Raw genomic sequence first — 25,233 nt, forward strand, 5'->3', positions numbered from 1 at the left:
ATGGAAAATACTTAGATTTTGTCCAAAACGGATTCATCCTTTCTTTATATTTAACTGAAAGTAAATGTAAATGTTTTTTTAAGAAATAAGGAGGGGGAATGGAACCCATTAGAGCAGCTTGGAGAAACATCAAGTAAACATCCCGGAGCATGAAGAAATTAATTGAGGGCTGTAGCATACAATGCATTTATAGGTCTTTTTCTGAATTACAGGTACTTAGGTAAGCAATAAGCAAAGCGATCCATACCTAGTCATGTAAACAGCTGGTCTGGCACTCCTGGGACCAAAACACGAGAGCCAAACTTTCCAAGAACTGATCTCAAATGAGTAACTATACCCTTTGTGGGACAAGTGCCAGGCAGAGGCCTGAACGATGAAGGGCGTCAAACATCACCCGACACGGATGATCACATTTAACAGTCATAGTGCTACTGGCGGTGGGCTGGGCAGGTAACATCGTTTGTGTTAAATGTTAAACAAACCCAAGCCACTGTGTTTTGCAGCGAAGAAGGACGAGAAGGACCTGTGCAGCGGGAAGCCAGCGGATGGCATGGTGGCCCTGCCTAATGGCACCCTGGCCGTCTTCCGAGGTAGGCCAGCCCTCGCCCTCCTCCTCTTCCTCCTCTTCGTCTTCCTCCTCCTCCTTCCCCCACCACCCTCACCCGCCCCAGCCCCAACCCCCCAACCCACTTCAGTGCTCTGAGCCCTCATGAAGTGACTCCCGAGCCTGGCCACGCCTCAGGGGTGCTGCGGGTGCAGGAGCCGCCTGACTCCCTCAGCCGCGGCCTGAGGGCAGGAGAGAGGAAAGAGGGGAGGGGGATCCTCGTTTCCCATGTCTTTCTCCCTGCGTCTGTCTGTCTGTCTGCGTTTCACCATCTCTCCTCCCGCTGCGCAGGTCACTACTACTGGCTGCTGAACGGCAGGAGCCCGCCGACAACCAGCCCCCGCCGGATCAGCGATGGCTGGGGCGTCCCGTCCCCCATCGACGCCGTCTTCTCCAGGTGCAACTGCGACGGCAAGACCTTCTTCGTCAAGGTGGGGAGCGAGAGTGTGGTGGGTGCAGGAGGCGCCAGGGGGGCGTGGGGAGCAGATCAGCTTAAAAAAAAGGTGTGGGTTATGAAATGCAGCCCCGCAGAAGAGGAGCCTTGCGTTGCTCTGGGGCCGTGTTGCTCATTTTACAGAACAAATGGTGTTTTTGAACAGCGTGGTGGGTTTGAAAATCTGCGGGTGAAGTTAAGTGTCTCTTCTCTAGCCCCCCCATCTGACTTGAGATGGTGCTTGTTAGGAAAAACCTCAATTCAGTGTTTTTCTCCTCTAGGAGACAAAGCATTGGCAAAATAATTGACAATTGAGTAAAGTTTACATATGAGCCACACTTCCAAAAAAATCCAAATCTTTAAAATACAGGTATTTTATCGTGTCTTTCCCTTGCCCAAACATGGCCTAAATTTGTTCCTAATACATTTTCCTTCCTGAAGAAGATTACAATGAAATGTACACACCTCATTAAAGGAGTTATATAGTTACTTCCCATTTAATCATTCAGTCCTGGAATTCAAGCAGCTTTTCCTATCTGTGAAAATTTAGAAAGCAAATCGCTTCGCTCAGTAACGACTCTTTTAACAGTTCATTTCTAAGATACTCTATCCCTATCAAAGGTGGTGTTGGAAGACCGCAGAAGGTATTTTATGAAGTTGTAGTATTTTTTCCTGTTTTTAATGTATGTAGGAGTGGTTCCAGTTTTAGTTATCAAAATGCTAGCGTTATGATTATTTTCCATGTCTGTGTTGAAGCTCAATTACCAAGAATGAATTTCCTCTAAAGCTCGTTCTTTCCTTAAATCATCAGGGTCCCCTATACTGGCGTTTCACTAACGGTGTTATGGATAAAGGCTATCCCAAACCTCTCGCAAACGGATTTGCAGGGCTAAGCGGGAAAATAGTAGCAACCCTCCCCGTGGCAAGATACAACAACAGACCAGAATCTGTTTATTTTATCAAAAAAGGTATGTCTCATATTTCAGAAGTTTGCAGATGAGCAAAAGGTCCTTCAGTTGCCTTAGTCAGGAATAAACCACCATTCCTCTTGACTGAAAGATGTATTTCTTTCAAAAACAGAAACATAAGTGATGACAGAGTGTGCTAGGTGATCAAAAAATAGCCTGAAGCTTTAAAAATTTGTGTTAGTACTTACAGATCTTTAAGTGTGTTCTAAAATAGACAGGACTGTAAGGGACAGAATCCAGCATTGTAGCAGACAAACATTAAATTTTATCTGGTGGCAAAACTATTTTAGTCTCAAGTTAGAAAGGGGAAGGCTTTAATCTTACTGGTACATAACTATGTATGGGAATCTCCCTCCTGATCTCTTATTTCATATTTTAAATTACTTTCCTTATCTGACATGAATGATGAGCTGCCAACATAAGAATTATCTGAATTTACAAAGCAGAGATTAATAAAGTGCAAATCCTTTTTCTGGGCTCTAGTCCTCCTTTTATGCAGCCTACAATGATGGCCTTACCCTCTTCTTGATAAATAGGAACGATGGCAGCAAAAGGAGCTCCCCCAGAGTTGTACTTACTACTGTAATCGTAATGAGCCTGCAGAAGGCATTACTATGTCTAAAAGCACATGATGGATTTAGGGAGCAAGGCTTTTTCTAATCTCAAAATGTAGGAACAAAGTGCTGAAGGCTGCTGCCACAGCTGTAGATGTATTAAAATGATGCCATTGATTTCCCACATGTAATGCAGATATCAAGGACATTTTCTGATCTAGCTGGTGTTTTGGTGGGGACTTTGGTTTGTTTTGGGGTTTTTTTTTTTAACCAAATGAAACAAATGTCTGCTTTAGATGGCAACATGCAACAGTATGTGTACAGACAGGAGCCTGCCAAGAAGTGTCAAAGAAGAACCCAGGTTACCGTGAGATACCCAGTTTACGTCCCAAGACTTGTAATAAGACGACGCTTTCAACGTGCAGTAAGAATGCCAACCATTATTCAGACTGTCAGAATCAACCCATATCCATCTGGTAACTTATCTTTATTAAGTTTCTTTTATACAACCGTTTCAAGCGTAGTAGTTTCTGTAACACAACATTCTGTTCCATTTTTTTTTTTTTTTAAATACTTTTAATATTTTTTAATCCAATAGAGCGCGCTTGCTGTAGATTATACAAGCAAGTAATAGTTGACAGCAGACACACTGCAACACCTCCTAACTGAAGTTTTCTTCCACTTGCAGGAGTTTTGCGCGAGGCAGTCAGAATGACTGCCTACTGGAGAGGGCTCCCCAAAGTGATTCATTCAACTATCTCACTACCCAACTACAATAAGCCAGATGGCTACGACTATTACGCCTTCTCCTACAGTAAGTTAAAGCTAATGCACGTTACTATCAATCTCAAAAGACTAGGGGATGGGGAAGAAAGAAGCCCACATATCTCTCAGCTTTCCGAAGCGTGAGGTTAGCGCCTGTGGTTCTGCAAGACTAATTTTAAGCGCTATTGAAAAGTCCTGAGAATTAAAACGTTGCCTGTAATTGAGATGATTCTATTAAAAAAATCAATAGTTACAGGACAACTAGCAGCAGTGAGGTACAACGATTCAAACTAGCCAGTTGTGGAATGCATTGCTGTAAGAGTTCAGGCTTATCAAGTGACAAAAAAACCTGACACTTTATTAAATTCTGCATTTATGATAGCTTGAAATCCTTGGACCACTACACATTGATAGTTTTTTCACTGGTTTCCATGGAACTATGTTTCTGACAAAATAAAAAAGGGTGGGACATGAACCATTTTGCTTCACAGGAGAAAAATTATTTATGATTCCAGATTAGGTAGATCCTTTCTCTCTAGTCAGAATCATGTAAAAGCATTCCTCAGAATTTTTCTAAGAACTAGCTGTATCCAAAAACAGGATGCTAAAGTAAGTTTCTGTGTGAACTAATTCCTAACCTTAACAGAGGCCAATTCACACCCAGGGACCACGGAGTTCCCACTTTTGTAGTTAGTGCAGGATTGTTTTATTTCGAGTTTGATTTTCAAATTCTTAAGACTAGTCTGTGTTCTAGCAGTATGAGTATTCTTCCCTACTCCCTGTTCTTGGGGCATATTTCATTACTAGTAGTACTCTAAAACTTAGCTAAACACAACGAAGGACATGTAAAAAATAAAGTTGAAGACAAAAATTAATTGTTATACCCTCTCAACTCCATATATTTACTGTGGAATGAAAAATCTGTTATTCATGCCTAAATGAAATTAAAAGGAAGGTTTTAACTTCAAGATCCTTTCCATGTAGTTTCTGGAATTTAATTGTGACATAAATCTTCATTTCAGATCGGTACTACAGTTTGGACATTGGCAAAAGAATAGCAAGACCTGTGACGGCTCTCACAGGAAAGACTGTATCCAAAGACTGGTACAACTGTCCTAGCAAGTGATGCACAGCAAAGGATTTTAAAAAAAAGATGCCATTTGAATGTTGACATTTTGTCTAATTTTATTAATAAAGACATTGAAATGTGTGCACACAAACCTAAGTATAAAATGCTGCTTTAAGCTCTGGCTTCATTACACTAAAGCAACCACAGGCAAACTGGCACTTTTGTATACACAGCTGTAATTCCTTTACAGATCCTTTAACTAATATTTCCTCTGTTCAGGCCTCCTCTGCCTCCCATTGCATGAGTTACACCTGTGTTGGGAAAGAAAACAAATGCATTAATATAAATCCTTTCCCCCCTTTTAATCAACCATTGGTACATGTGATACTTCATCCTTCTGTAAGGAATCGCTGTGCAGTGGAGCACATCCTTTCTGATAAAATTCAAGGTGCCCCTCCCTCCCTCCCCTAGAGCCCAGTGATATGGGCACATCGCCCTTCTGTCACTTAAAAAGGGTGTTCACTTGGGATTTTATTTCAGGCCCTGTGCGCAAAGAACAAGCATAGCATTCTTACCATATCTAGAATCAGTTAGACCCTCTCTTGTTATTAAAGACATGGTGATAGACTAGAAAGAAAAAATAACCTAGGCCCACCTCCTCCCTTTTTTTTCTCTAAAATACCAGATACCTATATTTCAATGCTAGTATCAAGTCTTCTACAGTGTTAAGAGTAATGCCAAACTGAATACAACTCATCTAAGGATTTTTCTTAACACAGAAGTTGCAAACAATAGTTTATTGTTGTGATTTAACTCTATATTGCATTATAAAAATCTGTAATGCTTCCACAAACTTTTTTTGTTGGCTTTTTTAAACTCAGTGTAAGACACAGTAATATAACAACTGGAACCCTTAATGTACCAAACGGGAAACTGCTATGTAATGTTAAAACCAAAGATTTCTAAACTTTATCCTAACATTATTTTTTAAAATCTTCTTTTAAAACTTTGTGAAGTTGAAGATCTACTGCCATGTACTTTCTCTCCATGGTGAGAACCGTGTGCTGCCTAAGAAGAGAGTTTGCCTATCTAGGAAACGCTCAGACTAACATACTGAAACAAAACTGGAGAGCTTTTAGGGCAACACATTGAAAGCTAGAGCAGGGATGCTGTATTACTCAATGTCTTACAAGCAAACACAGGCATATAAAGTAGTACTTCATATATGGTCCCCACAGCAAAGAAAGTACTAAAAACTTCTTTGAAAAAGCCTGAATTTGAGCAACCACGAACACTTACCCCTCTGTCTGTTGAACTGACGACCACGAACACCAGTTCTCAATGTTGGTGGCTGAAGTCTGACGCGTCGAAATGGCTTAGGCTGGTTACTGCTTGTGTCTGTGAAGGAGTGGTAATTCAAGAAAGTGTCTGTGTCTAGTAGTTTCTCACTGCTAATATTTACATGATTTGATACGCATTATGCTCTTGAATTTACTTTAAAATGAAGGTGCATCCTTATTTCATTGACAACTTCTGTGAAATAAATAAAAGCCTCGAAACACGTAAGTTTGGGTCTTCTTTCATCACCTGTGCTAGGTGGTAAATTGGTAACTCAACAGTGGTTTAACTTACTGTTCTTTGACAATTTAATTGAATGAAAAAATATTTTAAAATCTGACATCAAACATAACAGTGGGTAGAATCACCAAAATATCAGTAACTTTTGCTCCTTGAAGCATTATTCTTACTACAGTCTACTGCAGTCCAAGTAAAAATTGTTTGCCATTAAGACCATAGGCATCAAAACGTGATCTTACTCTAAGAGTTCCATCTTAAGATTTTGTGTATCTTGACTACCAGCAGCACACAATGCCGGTCCAAAAAGTTCTCACACTTAATGAAATGGTAAGAAACAACTGGTTTCAGCAATTAACCCATACCTGCAGATGAACTAGAAGGAGGATCTTGACTAGTTGAAGGAAGATCTGACTCATCAGATGCCTGAACAGATTCTTCTTCTTGCTGGCTATCAATTTCTAGGCCTGCTTCTGAAGTAATTCTACAAGACAAGGAGGGGGAGGAAAAACAGGTAAGTGTATTCACATAGTTTCAAAAAGGTCAGACAAAACCCCATCATCCTGGAGCAGAAAGATTCGTATGCAAATGCCTTTCCCCAGAAATTCTCACTGGTTTTATTCTGTTTTGTTGTGCCCCCCCTGCCCCAATCATGAGAGATTTATCTGGTTTTTAGAAAAATAACAATGCAATTTCCTTGATATACAGCCCAACTCCAGATGCATATTCAACATGCTAATTGTCTGTCAGAGAAGGTCACAAAGCTATGTAGTAACGGTAACTACAAAAAACCCAACATGATGGTGGTGTGTATGTTTAGACAGGGGAAGAATGAACTGGAGGGACCACACTGACCAGTTATGTCTAAAGATCACTCACTGGTGCAACACCTAAGTTATGTGGACTCTGTCTTCAAAAGACAAAAAGCATTATAAGGCTGGAAAAATATTAAACATTCAATTTAGTTTAAATGCAGCTCACTTTTTGGTATACATTTTACTTACCTTAATTAGTATATGCGACTTGTTAGAGGATGATAACTAAAAGTCATAAACTGTGGGAAATATCTGTTCTCTACTAGCACCAGATTGACTTGCTCTGCTATGAAAGCCTGTTCCGAACTACAGATTGTCCTATGAACCACTTAGTTCCTCTATGGATATACTTCCAATTCACTAAAGATTAGATGTAAGAAACAAATACGAGACCTTAATATTAGAATACCCATCCTATGTTCTATCTACTCATAGGCAGACTATTGCAGCCCAAGTTAGTGCTGCATCAAGAAAACTGTGTGGCATATTAAACTTGCAGCAGTTACATTTCATTTTCTTATGACCAAATCTCCTAGCTCCTGCAATCAGTAGATAGAAGTTTAAGTAAACTGTGAACTACACATCTTTTATTATTCTGCAACCAAAAAAATCAAAAGTAAAATACAGCATTAAATGATAACCTATCCCTTTTAGATTTGTAATGTATTTGATCATAATACAGATCAAAATATAATAATTATTATAAATATTAAAAATTGCATTTGCAAAGTGGAAGACGAAATCATTTGTCTATCAAATTCTTAAGAACTGCTTATCCCCTTCCCTTGTGCTACATCTTTTGTACTTGCACTGTCTTAACTGACTGACCTCATTATATATGCTGGCTTTGTAACGAGGAGTGATTTTCTTTAGTAACAAACAGGAATGCTTTAGTGTTTATTCTACAAACCCCAGTCCTTCAAACTGGGGCCTTTATCATCAGTATTTGACTACTATATTGCCCTCTGCACACTGAAAAACAAAGAAGTATTTTTCTTTTTGGTGACTTCTATATTAGGTATGTTAAATCAGAAGAAAATCTTTGGGTTTAGACAAAAAGGTCAGATTGTACTAGTTCACAAAACTACTAGCTCCTGTTTGAACCGTCCTTCCTGCCAGAACAGGTTAAATTGAAAAGGAATCACAGGCACACTTGGATGAAAACAGATCATTAAAACTAACATGACATCAAGTCTTAGCCAACCAAACAAGTCAGAGTTTACCCTTCAGATTCTGCCTCTGCAAAAACTTCATCCCCGTCGTCACCGGCTCCAGGCTCGGCCGTGGTGGACAGATTGCCAGTCGATGTGGTAACCATTGGAACAGACTGCGAAGCGTGCTCTGAAGCGTCCGCCGAAGCACTTTCGGTAAAAACTGTCACTGTATAGGAAAGGTAGTTTAATAAACATCCAGTTAGTTTAAATTTCCTACAGAAAATCTGTGGAAATCTTAGGTAGGTCGGGGAAAGGGTTACTGGAATACTCCTGATGTATCAATAAGCCCTAAACCAACAATAATCTAACTTTTCTGGGAAGTCAAGGTTTGCAGCTTGCAAAGTTCTTGCCACTTACCTGGTGCTGCTACTTGTAATGGTGTTGTGGGAACGCTACGACCACCTGATTCTTCCTCATGAGCAAGGAATAGTGGGGTTTCATACATTCCTAAACCTGCAACACAGGAAGTTTCAGTGATGATTAAAATAGCCAGTTAAAAACCAGATTAACTGCTGTCTTCCCTCTGTACGCTTGATGAAATCCAGCAATTAGTGCTTAAATATGGAGATTTTTGTTATTTTAAGTTGTTTCAACCTACTGTCAGAGCTAATTATAATTTATTAAAAGGCAAAACCTTGATGAAAATACTACTACTTGCTTTACTTTCATCCTCTTCTTATGCCATTATTTCACTGTGAGCTTTCTTCAACGGCCAGCGTACTGTTCCATGCTGCCAGGGATGCAGGGGACAGGGACTGATTCAGGACAACAACAAAGACTATACAGCCAAATTGTCTGGCCATCTCTTAGCAGGTAAGGACATACCCCAAAGATTTCTTTGCATTTGCTGTTTTGCCCTATGGCTTTACTACAGGAAAGCTACAATCAACTGTAAAATGCAAGTTAAAAGCTGTTCATTCAATATTTCATTTCTCCTTACGTGAGTTACCTTCTGCCCAGCAGGCAATTTGTCCTACATAAAATTTTAGCTTCTCTGGTTCACAAGCCTGTTGTTCCTACCCACAGAAGCATTCTCCTTTCTAAAACATATTACAAGTAGAAATGTAGCAGCTTGAGGGGAAACACCTTTTTACTTTGTTAGTCTCTCTCTGCTGACAACTACTTCAGAGTTGCAGGTTTCCACACTTCAACAAGTACCCAAAGTAGAATTGCATTTTATTGACTGCGTTATTTGTTTTTCACTCTAGCAACCACGGAAAAGGAAGTACAGAAATGGTTTACCTCCTTGTGATGCAAGTTGACCAAGATCTGAGTGACTTGAGCTAGTTTGTGGCATATCTTCAGGGGGTCCAAATCTGAATCTGGGAACTCCAGCTACCTGGGGGGAACTATCAAAATAAAAATTTCAGGAATTCTGCAATTTTTCCAATGATCAGGCGGGGGGTGGGGGGGGTGTAGCAGGGAAGAAATTAAATAGAAGAACCTATTTTCTTTGCTTAATCTCTTCTTAAATCACTCAATTACAATACACTGGCGATTATCTGCCTCCTAATTTTCTAGTAAGTTTTATGATACACAATTCAAACAATGATTACTTATTTATAGATGCAGTCATTTATCATATTACTTGGTGCATTTTGGCACGTTACTCCAGTCACAAGTTCATTTCATTTGAATTTATTTTCATTCCACTGAAAAATAGAAAGAAATAGATGCCTTTTTTCCCCCTCTTTACATCTACTTACTGAATGGCTTCTGCAAACCCATCTGTACGATGTGGAACTACAAGAGTTGGTGTGCTTGGAACTGTTCTGTCCTCATCATCAAAGAAGTGCTGCTGCTGGAAAAAAAGAGACTGATATGAGAGCCTACAATGTATTTCTAGTTTCTATCAAGCCGAGTTAAAGGTCGGTTTGCTTTTCTTATGTAGTCCAGCAAAACAAAGACGGATTTAGCTCTAACAAAATTAATTTCAGACATCTAAATCTTAGTTAGTTATACAGATCATCCTTACAGGCAACCAAACAAAAATAAACCCCATACACCTGCAGGGCACCCATCTTTTAAAGGATTTTTAGACATCTATTCCATGAAGCCATGCTACCATCAACATGCCATATCTCCCTGTTGACTACAAAGGAATCTCAGGGTGACTCATTCATAAATAGATATGAATCATCTGTCTTAACCTGGATTGCTGTAAGGTACCTAGCATATGGGATTTTTCACAGTGTGAATCAAATCATCTGTTCCCTGTAGACTTGTGTTTTTCGTTCCTGCATTGCCTCCAACGCCAGAAACCTCAGCTCCCTCTTCCCTCACCCTTCACAAGGCATTCTCTTCATCTCTTTGTCTTCCTCCCGTATCTTTTAAAACTTTCTCTCCAAAGTACCCATAAGGTCCCTCCCATGTGCTCAGTTACTGTCCAGGCAAAAACCAGTTAGGTACTGAGGCCACTTCCAAGCAGAAATTGAATGACAGCTACATGCAAGCCAAGCAGAATCAAAAAATCTGAGCTGATGCCTTTGATCTCAGAAAAGATACTTTTTTAGTCAGTCAGTCTCTCTCCCCTCCCTCACTGAATTTGCATTCGTTCTGTCAAATACAGTTGAAGTTGAATAAAGGGTTCAGAATTAGCTGAAGGAGACAGACAGAAAGCATAAATCAGCCTTGTTCCTTTAGGATGAGGCTGAAAACATTTTATTATTTTTTCCAGTAACATATCAACTTTAAGAGACTGATTCTAAAAACAAGTAATTAAAACTGCCTTAGACAAAAGGAATTCAACCTCCTTTGAAGACCTTTAGCTTCCTGGGAGCTTTCTAGTATTTGCCTTCCATTAATACAGAAATTAACAGGACTAAGATACTTTCTGCAAGATTACAGAAGCCATCCCACCCCTGAAGTCAGTAGCTAGGCTTCTTTAAAAAACAAAGCCTAAGAGTTACGAATGTTCCCTCAATGCAGGTTTTTACTAGTAAACTTTCATATACTTACCATCCCACCTATACCAGGAGTTAGCTGAAGTCCACGCCCCACCGACTGTCTTCGAGTCATCTGGATTCTCTTTATAGTAAAGAAAAAATGGAGTGGTGTGAATGCTTTCCTGGAATTCTAATAACATACAATTGTTCAGTCAGAGCCAAGGATAGTGGCTAAATGAGTAAGCGTAACAATTATATGTCAGTGTACAACACTGCTCAGTATAGCATCATACCCTCTTAAAGAATAGCCCACAGCAGCAGCTACTCCACATCTCCTGTCTGCTGCCTGGTCTAAACTATGAAAGAGAATCATGTAGATTTAAATTCTGGGTAAGTGACATTGCTATTTTACTCAACTTTCTACTGAGGACAGAAAACTTGAACACAGAAATATTGTGGCCCCAAGCCTCACAAAAAGTTAATGGTAAAGGGTAATTTCAGTCAGGATATTTTTACAAAATTCACATTGTGACGTTTTCAGTTAAAAAATCTGTAGGTCCTATGTCAAAGCATAATCGTGGGTCGGGCACTGACTGTGAAAGGCTTAACTTAGAAAATGAACAGCAACATTCCTTTGCCCAGTCTGCACTGGGGCAGAGGCTAGTAAAAACCCCTGCCAACGGGTCTGAGCTACCTGCTCAAGAACAGATTTTGTAGTGGAAATATCAGCAGTCACTGACTGAAACAACACTGGTATAATAATTTCAAGACACAAATCCAGCATGAGTGCCTTACTGCTTTTAGTGTTCCCTGTCCAGCCATAATCTGCAGGACAAGACACGTTAAGTAATTTTGCTCAGCTACCGTTTTAAGGATGCTGAATAGATGTCATCTATTTTTACAACAGGCAGAGTACTTAGGTTTTATTTAGAAGAAATCATAGAGTAATCTTTTAAAAGTCTTCTGACCCACTAGAGGTAGTTTATACCTGTACTGGGGGACCCAGTTCTTGAGGAGGAGCATGGATAGTCAGTCGTGGGGGCAGTGGATGTGGCGGTCTGCGTGGTGACTGTGGGGGCCGAGGGCCCTGTCTCTCCGAGGCAGACGATGGCTGCTGTTCTCTTGAACTTTCATGAGGAAAAGTGGACTCCGCAGCACTTGTACTCCCTTCTCCTAAAACATACAGAAGTATAGAGGAGTAAACCTATGCCCTCCAAACTGAGTTGAAAACATAAAGGTAAGTCTTCTTACTGCTACCACATTAACAAAGACATTTTTACCCTTGCAAGAGTGGGAACAGCTCAGTACTGTTATCTAAACCACTTAAAAGAGGACTTGTGCCAGCTACGTCAACACCAGCACCAAAACAAACTATTGATTATTCAAGTGCTGATTTAGAAAGATTAATCTACTCAGCCATCAACAGCAGTTTCCACAGCAACCAGAGCTTGCAGGGTTTTCAAAGGGATGTAGAATAAATCCAGCAAAGAACACATCAGAAGAATCCACATTTCAGGTTAAAATGGTCTTCAGCATTTCACCTTATATTCTTACTTTTAAGTGCCTATTTCAACACATGCAAGACAGCTTCTCCATTTTCCCCCTTTACAGACACAGACTTTAAAGAAACGGAATAACCATACCACTGTTTTGAGAATCTGCTGCCCTCTGGTTGCTTTCACCTCCTCCCATGCTTTCCTCAGTTTCTGTCCCAGGATCTGTACCATCAGCACCCTAAAACACACCACATAAACATAATATGACTTAGCACTAAACAACTTACAGGCTGGAAAGCAAATATAAAAGCAGAACTAAAATATTCAGAAAGTAAACAAAATCAAATATATGAAAATCTTTAACTATTTCTGTAACTATCTACAAAATCAGGTAAATGTATACCACTGTATGAAATTCCAGAAGTTCTGCATATCTGTACATACACAGACGTGAGCAGTGTAGCCATCATCATTAACAACAGACAATGAAATATCCAGCTTTTGAAGAAACTGCCTTACTAGCTTTGCAACGACAGTATTTGTTGCTGGCTCCTGTACTTTGCATTTTCATTCAGCCCTCTTAAACATTCAAAGTTGTTTTTTCTTGTGAAAACACCAGTTATAACAGAAATTACTATCACCTACTAGCAGCCTCAATTTTCTGGGATGAATTAATTTTAAGATTTTTCTCTTTTAAGTATTCAAGTCTGTGCAGATGCATTACACCACCTATTTATTCCAAGAAATTTAACAGCTATGAAAAAAGGTACAAATCTCACCTCAGCATCATCTGCTTCATATCCATCATTACCATCAGCACTACCAGTTCCTTCATTACTGTCATCACCTTCATCTCCCATCCCTGTGTCTTCATCATCATCCTCGTCTTCCTCTTCCTCATCCTCATAGTCCTACGATAAGACCATAAAAAAAGCCTTAAGGAAGTGCAGAAAGGGTAGCAAAATAATTCCAAATCTTGAAGCGGTACACAGACCACCTCTGTCTGTGGATCTCCTTCCAAAGATGGTCATCATTTATTACCACAGAGTGCAGGTGTGTATTTTTTGATTGCTGTGGTAGGTTAACCTTGGCTGGCTGCCAGACACCCACCCAGCCACTTCCTCACTCCCTCTTCAATATGACAAGGGTAGAAAATAAGAAGGAAAAGCTTGAGAGTCAAGATGAGGCAGCAACCCCATCACTTACCAATTACCATTACGGGCACTCAGGGAAAATTAATTCAATTTGTTGTCAATTAAGAGTTGGCTGGTGAGAAACAAAGACAAAAACTAGAACACCTTCCCCCCACCCCCTTTTTTTTCCCAGGCTCAACTTCACTCCCCCGTTCCCAACTGCTCTTCCTCCTCTTCCACCCCAAGCAGGACAGAGAGCACAAAGAATGCGGGGTTGTGGTCAGTCTGTAACAGTTTCTCTCAGCTACTCCTTCCTCCTCACACTTTTCCCCCTGATGCAGGGGTCCTCTCCTCAGACTGCAGTCCCTCAAGAACTACCCCAGCAGTGGGTGCTTCCCACTGAAGAGCTGCCGTCCAGCAGGATAAACCTGCTCCTGCACTGGCTCCTCTCCACGGGCCACAGCTCCTGGCAGCAGAGCCGACTCCTCCACAGGCCACAGCTTCCTTCAGGGAACACCCTCCTCTCCACAGGCTGTACTGTGGTCTCTTCCATGGGCTACAAGGAGTATCTGCTCCAATGCCTTCTTCCCCTCATTCTCTGACCTTGCTGTTCGCAGGATTGTTTCTCACATTTATTTTTCCCCCCCTTTTCCTTAGCATGTGGCATTTTGCCCTTTTTTATCTACGTTTTCACCAGCTCACAGGCTCAGCTGTGTCTTGCAGAGGGGCCACTGTGGAGCCAGCTGGAACAGGCTGTGTCTGGCACGGGGTAGCCCCCAGCCTCTCCTCACAGAAGCCACCCTTGTATGTTCAGTAGTCAGAGATAATCTAGAGGCACTGTGGAATTTTATGACTTAAAAAAAAATCAAGCTGAATTAGCAAGTGTCTTTAAAACACCAGAAGTTCAGGCTACATAAATACAGACTATTTACACAGTCAAAAATATTTTGATTAAATTAGTCCTGAGTGAGCAGAACAAAATAATAAAGTAGTTCATAAAGTAATTCCATGATATACATACTTCCTGTTCGCCTTCATTTTCTTCGTCATCATCATCTTCATCATCACTATCAATTACAATGACATCATCTCTCTTGGATTGACCATCCTGGGATGAAGTAGTATTTTGCTGATCTGACTGAAGAGGTCCAAGATCTATTGGGATAGACTGGGAAGTTTCTTCACTATCCTCCATGGGTGTGTACTCTCCCTGTGTAACACCCTGTAAAAGATAAAAGAATTATCAGAATAAACAAAATGAAACGCAGCATATGCCATTCTTAAAATGTTCTTCAGCAAAGCGTCCGTTGTATTTCTGAGAGCTTCTCTAAGGGGGAGGGGAAAGCAAGCTATTTCTGCTGATATGAAGATTTTTTTCTTTACAAATATGCTTACTTCTCCAATTGAGTCTTGTGAGTCTTGATTGTATGTTTGAGTTTCTACCTCACCATCAGTGCTCTCTTCTGCTGTCACTTCCTCCTGAAAGAACACATATTTTTCTTGCTTAAAACACATCATTAGCCCTAAAGTTTGGTTCTTTAACGTGTTTGAGATTTTTTTTACCTTTTTAAAAAAATTATCTTTTCCCACAAATCTTTATGGGAAACATTTTGTTCCCCTTTCGCTATTATTTCTTAGCTCTGCTTTTATCTAGCACCCCATTTCTCCGTCCTGGAGAAATACAATTTCCCCATTCTAGTCCACTAGACCTCAGTGTGTCTAAATCTTTTCAGGACCAAAAAAGAACCCTCAAGGTTTCCCATTTCACCTCCATCCTCTCAGCTAATTATGTGATAACTTTCTTACACAATCTTGCTCGTTTCTGTTATGCAACATCCCTCTCATACAGAGTTAACAAAACATCTTTGACTTCCTTAACATTATTTGTAAGTTGCCTGCTGCAAGTTCCGTCTCAAGTTCATTCATCGTTGCAGGACATCCCAATTCCCTCACAGCAATATTTCACATGCATCTCCTGTATGCTTTTCCATGGAATTAATCTTTGCTTCCCTGGCATCTCCCCAAGTACACTGTATGTTATTCCAATAACTGTAGATAATGACTTTCCAGACCACATTGAAAAGTGTTTAACTTCTTCCTCCTCAATGCTAGGATATGGCCCCCTCTCTTCCATCCTAAGGTTCACTAAGATTTGCATCATTCATTGCAACTGATATAACCTCGGCCTTTTACAATACCCAAACATAACCGCTTCCTCCCTGAAAAGATTAAAAAGGCACATTAAGAATTAACTGGCTTGCTCTGAAGTAATACACTTGCTCTTCCCATTAAAATCTTCCAAAGGGACAGATTAAGTAGTAGCATTTTATGGTCTTGCAAACCTCAGGTCCAACTCTCTGTATGCTTTTCAGTTTCTTTGGAAGAGGTACATCCACTGTTTCCTCTGAAATTTGGTCTGAGTTTTCCACAGTGTTATCCTCCTCTTCCTCTCGTGGACGTTTAGACAGTGAAGAACTTGGGGTAGCTGAAACTTAAAAGAGCCTCTCAGTTATTTTCAGAACAACAAATGTACAAAACAGAAAATCGAAAGGTTTGGTATTTTACTCTGGAAGATCACCTCTTTTTCTTCATTGACCGATAACAAATAGAATTAGATAGAATCACCTTGTGTCATTTCCTAGGACATGAAAACATCAGCCCCTTTTGTTACAAGTCTTATGCTCTTGGACCTATATTCACAACCTAACTGACCCCAAATGTAAGCTTCAGGGTACAACTAAAATATTTTTTCCAACATCTTTGCTTCTGAAAAGTACACCTAAATGTTTAACAGAGTTATCAGCTGGGAAACAAACAAAAAAAAAAAGTAGTTTACAAAAGTGTATTTTGGGGAATAAACTTTCTACACTAAAATCTACACTATGTAGGGCAAAGAGATGTGCAACTGTGTATCACACCGAGTAGCTTTAGAGTTCTTCTCTCTATTTCATATTCCAGCTTAAGTAGTTTAGATATGACTCCTAAAATTAACATTGCTCCAACAGTACCACGGAAACAGAGGCAGCTAGGTTTAATGTATTAAACCCCAATGCTGCTCTGAATAGATAAACAAACAGTGAGTTTTTATTTTGTACTTTAAGGAATGCAGTGCCAACAGCATTTCAGAGGTACCATTTCTGAAGGTTCAGGAAAGAAGCCTAACCTCAGAAGTTTGTGAAATGTGCAATAAACTAAAGGGAGGAAAAAAACCCAAAAGGAGCAAATTCTTTCACTGAAGTTAGGCCTGGTTTGACAAAGGTCCAATCCGAGCTACTTAAAAGGAACTATTCAAAAAGGTAGGCCTATAAAATAAAACCAACCTGTGCCAAACACTGCCGTAGAAGTGGAAGGCCTCTCTATTTGAGAGCTCTGTACAACTTCTACAATGGTAGGGGATGGCTCCTGATTAGCAGGCTCAATCTGAGGATGACTTTGCTGAGTGGGCTGCACAAACGCAGTCGCTTGTGTCTGCTGCTGAACAGTCAAGATGGGCTGAGAGAGAGATGTCTGAACATTAGGACTGGTGGAACGCACAGACCCACTAGTGCTTCCAAAGACTGGAACATGCTCCACAGGTCCTTCTGATTGCATAGCTGAAAGGCAAACAGTAGCACATTCAACTGTCTTCATATTATCTAGTACAGTTCACATCCTCCATTTCAGAATGCCCTAAATAAGCATAAGATTCAATGTTTTGCAGATTGAGTTAACATTGCTTACACCCATCTTCAGTTGAGGAATCATGAACTTTGTTGCAATAGAAGTGGACATAAAAGTGTAATATTGAAAGAGATGCTGGGACAATAAAACTATCTGAGGTACTTTCAAACTAATAATTACCGAAATTTCAAGGCAAAGGTAGCATTTATGGTTACTGTAGATCCTTATACTATACTAAAATGCTCACCTTCCTGAGTCTCCACCTGTGTTGTAGGCATAACTGTGGCTGTTGGAGTAGTGGTAGGATTGGTGACCGTAGCAGGAGTAACCATTGGACGGATACTGGCTCTTGGAGTAGACTTATTCCCAGCTATTGCAGCAGCAGTCACTTTACTCGGAGTTGACACAACAGGAGTTGGTTTAATATTTGCTGTTGGTGGATCTGAAGTGCTAGCACTAAAAAACAGGATATTGGTTTCATCATGGGAGTGCAGAAAGCAGATTTTAAAAATACCAAATGCAATTATATTATCACAGCCAGAAATACTAATTTTTAAAGGTTTAAAATTTAAAAGTCTGACAAGGGCATAATGAATTGTCTTCCAAAATCTGTTTATAGTTAGACAGACCCACTATGTCATCAGTAGCATTCTGTCCAGCTTAGAGGTCTGACAGGTTTCTTCAAAGGTAATCAACTAGAAATCAGTAAGCAGATCAAAAGCAGCAGTGCGTAGCTCGCACTATTAGCTGTGCTGAGTCTTTACTACAGCAAATAATCATCTTACATTAAAACTGATTCACTCAGTACAGAGTGACACCATCTCTTAGTTGAGACAAGGATCAGCCAAATTTTAAGAGGCATTTTTGAAAGCCTTGCTTTCAGAAGGACGCCATCATAAAAACTGAAAGGGGGTTTGTTACCTAAACTTAGTAACATTAAATAGCCAAATATTAAAATAGTCAAATGACTAAGCTCTATCTGTTGTCAGAGTTACCATCTATTTAGTCTGTTTGTCATGTTTGAGATTCTTACACAAGGAAGATCTCCCCCCAGACCAAAAAAGTTAAAGGTAACAATCAAAACTCTACAGCTTCAAGAATCTTGAAGTCTGAAAATGTTTAAAAAAAATCTTTTATGTTTCCCAGATACCATGGTCCTGGTGGTTAACATGACAATTTAACAGCTTAAAAGCTTTATTGATTAAATGTAGTTGAGAAAACAGGAGGAACATATTATGTCAATCAGTATCTTCAAAGTGACTTAAGAAAAATTGTGAAAAGCCAGTGTTTTACTAAGAAGAGCAGCAGCTAGATAAAGACAAAACCAAAAAACACCAAATCCTTCAACTTACATTCCTCTTTCACCTGAAGCTGGCGTAGACTTGAGTGAGATTTGCCTCTGCTGTTCTGGGACCTGTTAAGTAAGAAAAAGAAGTATCATGCCATGTAAATATGAAACAGAGCAAGTAATTTGGTAAAATACTTCGGCAGACAGATCTCTTTACTAATAATCACTTCTCTAACATATTTGCTAGCATACCTAATCAGACTCCATGACTATTGCAAATTCTCCAAAACAAATCATACCAGTCATACCAAGGATGTAAACCAATTCAGCAATTTCTCAGCTGTTTCCTGAAACTGTTGAGACAATAGCAGCTAGAACTCATTACACTGAATGCATGGATAAAAACACAAAAATAGAGAGCAGAGTGCAAACAGCTTGTTGGCTAATTCACAGTGAACGATATAACTGTATGCTTGTTAGCACTGGGGATTCTGACTGCGGCAGGAAAGAAGTTTTAAATTAATTTCTGAATCCTTACTAAAGCCTACTTGTATATTTCCAAAACCAGGAGACAGTGGAACCTGAATAGCACACAGTTTGTTGGGATCATTGATTTTTTAAAATTTTCTTTCTTTTTTTAAAGTGTAGGAGTCCTATGACCAGAATTTTCATCTGCTATTTAGGACGTTTAGGGAAAACACCTTCATGTAAAGTAGTCGAGTATTAACTACTGTACACACAAAACAAAACCAAGCTGGAGAATGATGCCTGTACAGACAGCTGCTGTTCTCATTCAGCCAGGAGACATGCAAGCTGTTTGCTCCCTCTCACAGAGTTAGCTAAAAGGATTTTGTACCTTGTTTGTAGACTCTGGTGGCTCATCTCTCTGTTCGTGGTGTCGCTCTTGATGCTCTCTAAGCTCTCTTTCCAGACGGCAGATTCGACCCTCATACTGTGATTTGAGTGCACTCATCCGCACCTCCAATTCAGTCTTCTGCTCTTCTAATGAGCTGCTCTTTTGCTTCCACTCTTCATTTTCTTTTGTTAGCTGTTCTTTTGTACCTAATTGAATAGGAAAGAATTCAGTCTTGCCACTGTAAAGCTGCCTACTAAGTCTCTGCATACTGAATACATGGCTATTTTAATAGGTTAGTAAGGATTTTGAAATCTTAAAAACGTTAAGCTATCAAAGGAGCTCTTAAAAGTAATTTTAACTTTCACATGCCATTTTTCCATTTAATTCCAATTAAATAAAAATAAAGATATAAAAATATATAATAAATATATATATAAATAGTCACAAAAGAACAAGATGCTTTCAGCAAGCTCTTACACCATCATTCCTCTCAATATTCATTAAAAATAGAGGTGGCAGTATGTTTTCCACCTGTACACTTAGGGAAGGCATGAGGGAAGGGGGCAATTACCCAAGTTGTTAGTAGGGTCAGTCTGCTCCAATCAAAAGAAGGATAAAAAAATGGGAGTTATCACATTGGCTGGCCAAAACTAAGCAAAACTTTTTCTACCTGCAGTGTACAGCTAGTTATATACTTTTATTATCTCCTTAAGGAATTAAAATTTAAGTTTTAGAACAATACCTGTAACGTCTAATCTAGAACAAACTTTTAAGTAAAATATGAAGCAGGCCATATTTTCCCAAGCATCCTGTCTAAATGCTTTCCCATAGGAATAGTCAAACACCCAAACACAAGACAACACCTTAAGGATAGAAAAAAAAAATATTACTGTACCAGCTAACTGTGCAATTTTCTGCTTGGCTGCAAGCAACGTCTTCCTAGTTTTCTCTTCTTTCTCAGTGATCTGTTGCCTGAGCTGTTCTTCCTGTGTAGTCTTCTCTTGCAAATCTTGATGAAAACGAGCAAGTTCTGACTGTAGCTGTGTTATCTGCTCCTGAAGATTTCTAACTTCAGTTTCCTTTTCTGCTATAGTCTAGAGAGAGAAAGAGAGATTGAAGCTATTGGCCACAACCAGCTACTTTAGCAAATATATAGCCTAACAGGCTCTGAGGACTTAGTATTAGCTGGCCACTGTATTAAGGTTAAAAGGCTTCTAATCAGTAATAGAGGAGTCCAGTCCTCTGAATGCAATAGTTGAGACAATAGCATTCTCTTTCTCACTTATTTATTCCAAGAAACAATGTGAGACACACTAGACACAGGATTTAAACCAGGTTTAAGGTCCCTCTCTCCCAACATGGTAGAGGCACAAATAGGTCACTTCACATATTCCTGTGCATACATGTGCACACAGAGACACACACAGAAAAACACCCTCACATTCTTCAATTACACATTTAAGATTGCAGTAGAACACAGTACTATGAAATTGTTCATTGTTTTTACCTTATTCACTCTGTTCTTACCTTTTGCAAACTTTCAACCTGAGTTTCCAAAGTCTTCGTCTTCACTTCAGCTTGACTGAGAGCCTCTTTCAGCTCTTGTACTTCCTGGACAGAAACTTGCTCTTCTTGTTGTTCTACAAAAGACTGAGTTGATGCTTCGGCAACCATCTGAAATATAAGCAGTATTAAGCTAAAGGGTACTATCCAATTAGAATGTCATTACTTTCACAAGTTGCTTTTGCATGTAAATTGATCGTTTAAAAAGTTTTGGGCAAAACCCAGGAATTCTAATAAACATTAAAGTTCTGTTAAGAATACTGCAAAACATGAAGTGATATGCAGTTCATGTTTTGTGGCAGTTTGTGCTGACAACAGAATAAACGACGTAATTTTCTGCTTTTCACAGGTAAGTATTCATACAGTATTATACTAAGGGAAATTGAAGATCATTAGCTAGATAATACATGACTAAGTGAAAACATATTTTTTTAACATGCTTCTTCTTTGTTTGCAAAGAAAATCTACCTTATCATGTTGTGCTTTTAGCTCCTCATACTGAGTCTTGTATCTGCGCCCAATTTTCTTGACCTGTGTTATAGTTTTCACTTTTTCCTGAATGTCAGCCACTTTAGCATCTAGCTCTTTCTGCAAAGTATCCTTTTCTGTTCTTATTTTAGTTACTTCATCCTTCAGGCTCTGAACAAGATTCTGGCTTGTAGTCAAGGATGCAGTAGTTCTAAATAACAAGAGATTAGAGGAAGATGCAAATGAGATGTCTGAAATAATCAGTACATTTCAATTTTGCTCATTTATGTAATATCACAGGCATTATCTGCAGTGAATTATGTTTCCTAGGATTTTGCAGTAGAAATGACTATTTGTAGAATACAAATTACTCTACAACACATTTGTGTAGAGTAAGTTCAGCTAAATGACAGTTTCCAAAACAATTCTGACTTCATTTTACCTGCATATTATTAAGCTACAGTAAGAATACCAAAGGTTTCATAGTTAACATGTAGACACTTGAGAAATTACACTTCCAGATACAGCTTTATTTAAAATATTTCGCTTTGCAAAAAACTCTTTACTAATTGACTTATACCACACCTGGCTATTTCTGCTTTAAGCCTGCCTGTTTCTTCGCTCATTTGTTGTATACGCTTTGTGTTTGCCTCCTTCTCTGAAAGCAGCTTCCGATACTCTTCGAGATCAGTGTCCTTCTGTTGACTCAATAAATGCTGAAAGGTTGAGAAAAGTTTGCATTTTCATAAGATGATTATACAGTTATACCCTGAAAGTCTCTCTGAATTAGAGTACTGCTTTTGCGTTTTGATTTGGAATGCTTATGAATTATAATAGCCTATTCTGAAGCTGCATAAACAATGCTTTATAATTCAAATACATTCTTAGTTTGTAGCTGTTTTAAGAAAACTTAGAACTTTTTTTAGCTGTTCCCATCCCCCATCATCTTCTTTCAAAACATGCATCCCCCACCTGAGTCCGGGCTTTCCAGCGTTTAACATCTTCTTCCAACAGCTTTTTCTCCGCCTGCAACATTCCACTTTTCTCACTCAGTTCAGCATTAGACTCTTGTAAAGGTAGAATGTCTGCCTCAAGCTTGCGTACCTGAAGAAACACAATTGGGGATTAAATGCTCTGGATCTTATGAGACTGAAGGAAATAGAGTACAGTAGGCCTTGAACAACAATAGAAAGAGGGACAGAGAGAGCAAGATCAACACCCTCAAGTCACGATATAGCTTCTTTTCCAAATCTCTGCCTTTCAGTGCCAGCTGGGGGCAGGGAGAAGGATGAGGAGCAAGAGCAAAGGATGATCCTATAGAGAGAGAAAAAAATATACGTACGACTTCACAATCTTAGATTCTCACTCTTTCTACTTTGGTACAGGAAACAGATTACTCATTACATGTTAGAAGCCAAGCAACACTGCACTGGATTCCATTAAAGTAACTGCTGTGTAGAATGGGAAGAGGCAGTATTTCCCTTTTAAAGTCTTAATAAAGCTGTTGTGAGCTTTATATGTATTCCTGTGCCATTTTTCACTTATCCGCTGATAATATCCTTGTTACTGGTATACCTCTAACCAAGGATAAATGCTGATTTTCAGTTTCATTTAAAGAAAACTGAACTTTAAACTCTTCAGTGTGCTAGGTGGACTAATGTCTTCTAAAACTCTAAATGGAAGGTTTCCTCATTTGTATGATGTAAAGGAATAATCACAATCTAAATCATGTATTTATTGTAATTTGCAATGGTATATCCAAACACTAACTCACCAGCTTGAATATCTGAAAAATTTACATGAACCTCAGTACTAACCTTTGCTTGAATTTGTTGTAGCTCTTGTTCTAGCCTCTCCTTCTCTTCTCTTAGCATCTTGTTGGTTTCTATCAGTACGTTCATGGTCTCAGTTTTTTTCATTAATTCTTCATGCTGTGCAATGGTTTTTGCTGTTACCTTTTAAAAAGATTTAACTCGGTCATTTGTTTTGCTTGCACATGCATATATACTTACCTGGATCTGGCATAACACCATCTTGGAGAGCTATCATGGCATTCATTATCTCACATGTACATTCAAACCAAGTATCACTTAAGAAATGGGAGATGGGAAAAAAATTGAGATAAATTATCTTTATTTTTCCTATTTATGTGATTTTGGAATTGCCACACTGCTTCACGGGACTCAGAACAAGGTCCTCTATTTGGCTATATAGCAACATCAGTTTACAGGCTCCCGACTCTTCCAAAACTTCATTTTTGGGCACAGGCAGCAAAGACAAAGAGTAGAACATAGAGAACAGCCCTCTCTACTTATTGAAATCATAACCAGTAATATCCAACCATACCTGCACCTTCTCCCTCTCAGCATTGAGACTGTCCTGCAGTTCCTGGAGTTCCCTCTCCAGGTGCTCCACTCTCTGACGGTAACGCAAACTCTCCACCTGGGCCACTTCGAATCTAGTTTCTGCAATCTCCTTTTCTCGACGTATAAATCTGCAGTAAGAAAATGAACCACACGTCATGTCAATGAAAATGCAAGACAAAGCATTTTAAGTTGAAGCATCTTACATCTGAAGGTCTACTAAGTATAGAAATCAGTTCAGAAAGACCAAAAGAAAATCCTAGATAAAAATTATTGAAAATTTACAAAAAACCCCTAAAAACCACAATGAGAAAAAAATCACCTCTATGAAACTTTCTTACCAATCAAATTTGCTAAAATCCAATTTAGCTTGTTGTCATAATTGACCCACAGTTTTTTACTAGGACTAGAAAGAAATCTCCTCTATTAGTTACTGAGGTAGCATAACCACATCTTACTTAGCAAAAAAGTGCTTAAATTTTATACGTTATCCTTCAAATATAAATACAGAACAATTTAATTTGGCAACTACTTTATAACCACTGAGAGAAGGAGCCGAGAGCTAGATTTACCTAAGAATTTCTAAGATTTGTTCCTGGGATTTGCCTTCCTCATTAAGAGAAACATTCACTGCAGTTGGTATGGCTTCCTTCATAGAAGTCACCATCTTATCACTCAGACTTTCCAGCTGTTCATGTAATAATCGATTTTGTTTTTCCAAATCTTCACAGCGGGATGCAAGTTTTGAAGCTTCATCCTACAACAAAATTGTTCAATGGCTGTGAATTCTGTTGCTGAATTTCTGTTAACTGAAAAAAACCCACTGAAACCATAAAAAACAATCATACCTTCATCATTCTCTCTCTCTCTTCCCAGGAGGCTCTGCACTCTAACAATTCAGACTCAGCTTTCTGAGCAGCATCCTCTAGCTGCTGCCTTACCGCTGCATTCTTGGCAACTTGGTCTTTAATAGCCTGTAATGCTTCAACATCGGCAGCATGAAGCATTAATTCCCGTTCATATTTATTCTGAGCTTCAGAAGCCATCTTTGCCTGCAGAAAAAATATAAAAAATAGATTGTTACCTTCCATGTTATATATTTGAGGTGTACAAAGAGATTCTCAAATTCTAGACAAAATCCATAACCACTAAACAAAAAGAAAACCACTGGCCAAAACCACTGTCATTCTCAAGTACAAAAAAATGGATAAGCTCAGAACAACTCCCTTTAAGAAAAAATAGAATTTTAAATAATTTTCTTTGAGTGGCTAGCAGGAGGACACACTCTCTATTGTCAGAGACTCTACAGTCAAACCTCTTGCTGTAGGTTCTGCATGGATAAGAGGGAGGTATTAGTCTATGGACATCCACTGGATGAGGTTAAAAAGCTAAGGACAGACTATGGTCATAGGATTAGCTGAAAAAAAATGGAAATGGCCATCTTTTAAGTTTTGGGTTGGATTAAGCAACAGCCAAAGTTTTTCTACATCTTTTACACTGATCAGTGTTGCTGGAATTCTCTCC

The 25,233-nt window shown here is 39.2% G+C and overlaps 1 protein-coding gene across 3 annotated transcripts in view; it reads right to left on the minus strand.

The window, feature by feature from the left end:
- Positions 1-4,483: 4,483 nt before the first annotated feature.
- TPR (translocated promoter region, nuclear basket protein) overlaps positions 4,484-25,233 on the minus strand; it is a 39,675-nt gene continuing 18,925 nt past the window's right edge. Inside the window, exons 25-51 of one of the 3 annotated variants that reach the window (XM_074877136.1) lie at positions 24,558-24,761; positions 24,282-24,466; positions 23,693-23,840; positions 23,164-23,301; positions 22,319-22,450; positions 21,932-22,062; positions 21,347-21,557; positions 20,843-20,989; positions 20,211-20,409; positions 19,316-19,521; positions 18,524-18,585; positions 17,419-17,627; positions 16,832-17,104; positions 15,854-16,002; positions 14,907-14,990; positions 14,533-14,733; positions 13,158-13,289; positions 12,526-12,616; positions 11,871-12,055; positions 10,956-11,024; positions 9,704-9,795; positions 9,240-9,346; positions 8,355-8,450; positions 8,007-8,163; positions 6,334-6,452; positions 5,693-5,791; positions 4,484-4,704 (exon numbers count right to left, since the gene is read on the minus strand). In XM_074877136.1, the coding sequence (XP_074733237.1) occupies positions 4,649-4,704; positions 5,693-5,791; positions 6,334-6,452; positions 8,007-8,163; positions 8,355-8,450; positions 9,240-9,346; positions 9,704-9,795; positions 10,956-11,024; positions 11,871-12,055; positions 12,526-12,616; positions 13,158-13,289; positions 14,533-14,733; positions 14,907-14,990; positions 15,854-16,002; positions 16,832-17,104; positions 17,419-17,627; positions 18,524-18,585; positions 19,316-19,521; positions 20,211-20,409; positions 20,843-20,989; positions 21,347-21,557; positions 21,932-22,062; positions 22,319-22,450; positions 23,164-23,301; positions 23,693-23,840; positions 24,282-24,466; positions 24,558-24,761 (3,882 nt within the window). In that variant the 3' untranslated portion in view covers positions 4,484-4,648. Of the gene's footprint in view, positions 4,705-5,692; positions 5,792-6,333; positions 6,453-8,006; positions 8,164-8,354; positions 8,451-9,239; positions 9,347-9,703; positions 9,814-10,955; positions 11,025-11,870; positions 12,056-12,525; positions 12,617-13,157; positions 13,290-14,532; positions 14,734-14,906; positions 14,991-15,853; positions 16,003-16,831; positions 17,105-17,418; positions 17,628-18,523; positions 18,586-19,315; positions 19,522-20,210; positions 20,410-20,842; positions 20,990-21,346; positions 21,558-21,931; positions 22,063-22,318; positions 22,451-23,163; positions 23,302-23,692; positions 23,841-24,281; positions 24,467-24,557; positions 24,762-25,233 lie in introns of all 3 variants that reach the window. The other 2 variants (XM_074877135.1, XM_074877134.1) reach the window with 2 other exon arrangements.

Source organism: Strix uralensis, chromosome 8, assembly GCF_047716275.1.
Source record: "Strix uralensis isolate ZFMK-TIS-50842 chromosome 8, bStrUra1, whole genome shotgun sequence".
Taxonomy (NCBI): Eukaryota; Metazoa; Chordata; class Aves; order Strigiformes; family Strigidae; genus Strix; species Strix uralensis.